Source organism: Euphorbia lathyris, chromosome 2 (assembly GCF_963576675.1).
Source record: "Euphorbia lathyris chromosome 2, ddEupLath1.1, whole genome shotgun sequence".
Classification (NCBI taxonomy): domain Eukaryota; kingdom Viridiplantae; phylum Streptophyta; class Magnoliopsida; order Malpighiales; family Euphorbiaceae; genus Euphorbia; species Euphorbia lathyris.
Window position 1 is genome coordinate 115,311,004 of NC_088911.1, and position 5,607 is coordinate 115,316,610.

The window sequence follows — 5,607 nt, forward strand, 5'->3', positions numbered from 1 at the left end:
AACAGTTTTAGACTCTCATTCCTAAATTCATTTTGAACCAACTGAGATATCATTACAATTTATGTTAAATAGTCACAGTTTTTTACAGTTTTTTATTTTAAGATATAATAAAAATTTAATTGATATATACATATATTGATTAATTCAGAAATTTAATCTATGATTTCCATATTTTAAAGATGAAATTGACTTTTAAGGTTTAGCAGGGGTGCCTATTTTATTTTAAGCAATTGTGACCATCTTGTTTCTAAAAACGGCTGGAATGGAAGTGGAGGTTGTACCATAAACGCAAACTGTAGTATGTGACTTTAACGTATTTTCTCCATAAGTTTCAAATTTATATATTGGTACCACCCACCCAGCCCTCCATTTTCAACACTTCCTTCCTAGTCTTCTTCACCATTTTTTCATTGTTTTTGTCTGCTCTCTCTGCAATTACTTTATTTTAGGCGATTTCCTTGCCGTCATCCGATCATCTGAAAGTTTTCCTTTCGGCTTGAGCAGAAGCAAATCAACACTCTGTCTCTCATTCTACATCATCCGATCGATGGGTCATTGCTGCAGTAAACCCGTCCAAAATGATCGAATCACAGATGCTAACTCAACCACTGGAAAACACTACAAGCCAACTGTACCTTCAGATGAAACGCCTTCTTCTACTGACTTTAACTCCTTCGCAGCCAGCCCATTCCAGAGTCCATTGCCGGCTGGAATTGCGCCGTCTCCTTCTCCGGGAGGTACTCCGCTGAGAAAGTTCAGGTGGCCTTTTCCTCCTCCATCTCCTGCCAAGCCGATCATGGCGATTATGAGACGACGAGGACATACTAAGCCGCCTAAAGAGGTGCCGATTCCGGAGGATGGAGAGGGAGCGGCGGCCGAGAGACATCTAGATAAGAGCTTCGGCTTTTCCAAGAATTTTCTGGCCAAGTTCGAGCTTGGAAAGGAGGTTGGGCGAGGACACTTTGGTCACACTTGCTGGGCGAAAGGCAAGAAAGGCGACCTCAAGGGAGAGTCTGTTGCTGTCAAGATCATTTCAAAAGTCAAGGTGCATACTCTACTATTCTTGTTGAAAATGAAACTGCTACTCAATGTACTATCATATACTCGGTCAATTGCCATAATTTCTAGTTATGAATTAGTCTCTGCAAAAGTAAATTAGATGTGTTTTGATGAACTCAATTTGGATATAATCTTTGTTATGTTTAATAATGAATTAAATACAACTTACTCGCAATTGGCATGGTTAGCAAACTATCAAACTGCTGTCTTACTGAATACTCATTACAAGACTTTCTTTAGACTTGTTTGTAATTGCCTATGCTGTAACTGCACCGTGTCAAAATATTTGAAATTTAGATTATGCAAATTAGTTTAGCAAATTGAAGAAAAGAAGGATACATTGGCAAGAGAAAAAACTTCATCATGGTTGTTGGAAATTAGGCCAGGAACATTCACATTGCTCAAAGATCACCAATTATTAAATTTCTTGATTATTTACCTCTATGGAAACATGTCTAGGGATGCTTTGAATTAACAACCCTGAAATGTGATGCCATTTTCTTTGAATATTTAGTTATTACTTTGAGTAGGAAACCATTTTCTTATTGAAAAATCCTGATATACTCTGGTCCGTGAAACAAATGAAGCCCAGACTACAGTTTTTCAGATCTTGCTTGTATCTTCTCCATAAAATATTGTGAAGAAAAACTGAAAATCATCTTACTTCATAACTGACTACAAACATTTATTGGCAATTTAGTAACAAAATGATTTTTTTTCTTTACTTTTCGTTTGGAATGCTGATTGAATTATTTCAATGCTTTTCATATTTTAGCATTCACGGTTTTATATGATGGTTCATGTTAGCCGACCCCGAATCATTTCGGGACTAAGGCTTTGTTGTTGTTGTAAAGATTGCAAGTATCTCTTCTTTCAGTGAATGCTATTTTTACTACTCAATATTTTAAGAATTTGTAAAGATTGCGAGTATCTCTTTTTCACTTTCATATTTTAAGCATTTGTAAAAACTGGTTGTTTCAATGAGTTGTCATATATGGTATCTGTTTATGGCATTTTCATGACTAAGCTTGAGCGTAACTGGCAGATGACAACAGCAATATCTATTGAAGATGTTCGGCGGGAGGTAAAAATAATGAAAGCCTTATCTGGGCATAGGCATATGATCAAATTTTATGATGCTTTTGAGGATGCCAATAATGTCTACATAGTGATGGAGTATGTATATGCATTCCTTTTTATTAACATCTTTGCTTATTATCTTTTCCATTTTATGAATATTTATTGATCATGAATTATTTAGTTTGTAGAAAACAGTGAGAAAATGAATTCTATGTGGGTTAAAAACTTCTTAATCTAGAAGGTTCTCATTTTCAATATGCTTCAATTCAACCTAACACCACATATGCCTTAGAGAAACCTAAAGAACCCTACTAATACATGAGTTTCCCACTTCTAGAATTAAGAATTCCAAGGAGAATCTTCTATCCAAGATGAAGTAGGACTATGGCTAGGAACTGGGTGATGCCTGACTGGAGATAGACAACATTATGTATCATTCTTGTTTTCTATAGCATCAAACACCTAAAATATACTCTTTGCTGAAGTATTTAGTATCTTGTTACTGGCAGATTGTGCGAAGGTGGAGAACTTCTAGACAGAATTTTATCGAGGTAATGCAGGCATACAATATAATCACTAAATTGAGAATTTAAGATTTATTTTATTTTCAAATGGCTGCTGGTTTCTAATGAAAATCGCACATAAATATGCATTATGAAAATCTTTCTGGTTTCCTTGATATAGAGGGGGAAGATACACTGAAGGAGATGCTAAAATTATTGTAGTACAAATTCTAAGTGTAGTTGCCTTTTGTCATCTTCAAGGTGTTGTGCACCGTGATCTTAAGCCGGAGGTAATCTATTGCATGTGCATACAAGTATATATGTGTATGTTTAAATGTTTGTATGTGTGAGAGGGAGGGAGAGAGATGCCACGGACAATGACTCTAACTTTAACCAATTAATTAATGTCATCACTTGCAGAATTTTTTATTTACATCAAGAGATGAGGATGCTCCATTGAAGGTTATTGATTTTGGGTTATCAGATTTTATTAGGCCAGGTAAAACATGCTAATTCATGAATCTAGTTTTAAGTAGTGTATATATACATGATGATAATATTAATAGAACTATGATAACTAATCAACACTTAGTTTTAGCTCATCTTCTATTTCAAGTTGACCTAGTAATACTTTGATACTTATTTAAGGTTAACTTAATCTTTGTCAAAATGAGATTTAAATGTACTTTTTATTGTTTGACTTTTGATATCATACTTTTACTAATGCACATAGACTCGTGCATATGAACGAAGACAAATGGGTTTCATTTTCTTATATATAACTTTATAAGCAACAATTTCAACAAAATGGCTTTAGAACTGCCTGGAAGAGAAATGTTTTGTTGTTAGTGTCTTCCATTGTCTCACTCTCTTTCTCTCTCTCTCTAGATGTGGCCTTGGCAGATTGTGAGCAGTCTACTATTTGTTACTGCTTTAGTTCAGTTTACTTTGTTGTTTAGCTGGTCTTGAATTCCTCTGAAATTCTATGAGTTTCCTATAATCATATGAATCCAATTGCAAATGGATTTAGAATTTTTCAGTTCACTTGCTTCAAACATGAAACTTTTTTTGCAGTGTATTCCCATTTTCAGTTACATGCATATTCAATTTAAGATTGTGAAATGTACATATGTAAATTTTAGAATTACATAATCAGTTCTATTATACGTGCAGATCAACGTCTCAGTGATATTGTTGGCAGTGCATACTATGTTGCCCCTGAAGTGCTCCATCGGTCGTACAGTGTTGATGCTGATATGTGGAGTATTGGCGTGATAATATATATACTGTTATGTGGAAGCAGACCCTTCTGGGCTCGAACAGAATCAGGAATATTTCGTTCTGTGTTAAGAGCTGATCCTAACTTTGATGACTCACCTTGGCCTTTAGTATCACCAGAAGCTAAAGACTTAGTGAAAAGGCTTCTTAACAAGGACCATAGGAAGAGAATGACTGCTGCTCAAGCACTAAGTAAGTTGTTACAAGTATTACAGATGTGTTTTTCTTTTCATATGTCAGCCACCGAAATGTGAAAATTTTATTTTCCTAAGCTTGTTGACATGTGGAAATTACAAGTACTCTGTATGTGCATTTTCCTGATTGCTATAGTTTTGTTGCTATTTTTGGTAATAACAAATACATATATTCCTGTACAGCTCATCCATGGTTAAGAGACGAAAATCGACCTGTACCTCTGGATATTTCAATATACAAGTTGGTTAAGTCGTATGTTCGTGCCACACCATTCAAACGTGCAGCACTGAAGGTAGTTATGCGTGAAGTTTCTTATATGACACTCTGCCTTTTTCTAATCACTCAGCCTTTTTCTAATCACTCAACAAGAAAGAACATGAAATTTAACATGATATTCTTTCAGGCTCTTTCGAAAGTTATTCCAGAGGATGAGCTTTTCTACCTCAAGGCTCAATTTACACTCTTGGAACCAAAAGAAGGTTTTCTGTCCCTTAATAATTTTAAAACGGTTAGTCTAACTTACTTTCTTACAGAAGAAAAATGACATTCAATAAAGTACTTTTGCATCTAATAATGAATCCAATTTTTATGGTATAATAAAAAGATTCACATTTTATACTCTAGTCATTTGCTATCTGGTATACTATCTATCCTCACAACCTTCAAATATTTGGTGAAGAAGTGCAGGCGATAATGAGAAATGGTACTGATGCCATGAAAGACTCAAGGGTTCTTGAAATTTTAACTGTGGTGAGGCTGTTAATTAATGACCACAATAGTAACTTTGATTGCTTATTATGGAATGTGAAATTTAACATATGATTTTAGATGGAACCACTCTCATATAAAAAAATGAACTTCGAGGAGTTCTGTGCTGCTGCTATCAGTCCATTTCAACTTGAAGTCCATGAAGAGTGGGAGAACATTGCAAGGACGGCCTTTGACTACTTCGAGGAAGACGGAAATAAAGTCATTTCCGTGCAGGAATTAGCCATGGTATGTTAAAAAAAGTTGAATAGATTTCAATGTTAATGATTGTTAATAGAATAAAATTGAATTTGAAAGACTCGGTAGCGCAAAGGGTAAAACTTAAGAGCTTCAAAATGCATTTTACTTGTGTGCAGGAAATGAATTTAGGTCCTACATCCCATAGTATTGTGAGTGATTGGATTAGAAATTCTGATGGGAAACTTAGCTTGCTTGGATACACCAAGTTTTTACATGGTGTCACAATTCGAACTTCTAATACAAGGTCAAGATCATAGCACAGACACAGTAAATTATCCAATTCTTTCTCCCCAGAAAAGGGGATGTCTACACAGGATTTATTTTATTTATTTATGATTTTTATTCTTCTATTTTACATCTTTTAATTCAAACTGTAACATTCTTCCACGGTTGAACATGATTACCCCAATCACTTTTGTAAAGATAAATGGCACATTTATTACATTTTTTAATCTTCAATACGAAATATAAATTGCATTTCTTC

At 34.7% G+C, this 5,607-nt stretch overlaps 1 protein-coding gene across 1 annotated transcript; it reads left to right on the forward strand.

Annotated features, from left to right (window-relative positions):
* The first annotated feature begins 292 nt into the window (after positions 1-292).
* On the forward strand, positions 293-5,607 carry LOC136219577 (CDPK-related kinase 4-like). Its single transcript, XM_066007036.1, has 11 exons — positions 293-1,045; positions 2,105-2,235; positions 2,649-2,690; positions 2,824-2,932; positions 3,063-3,141; positions 3,816-4,112; positions 4,298-4,407; positions 4,519-4,623; positions 4,803-4,865; positions 4,944-5,111; positions 5,240-5,607. The coding sequence occupies exons 1-11, from the start codon at positions 548-550 to the stop codon at positions 5,378-5,380; spliced, it is 1,743 nt and encodes a 580-aa protein (XP_065863108.1). The 5' UTR covers positions 293-547; the 3' UTR covers positions 5,381-5,607.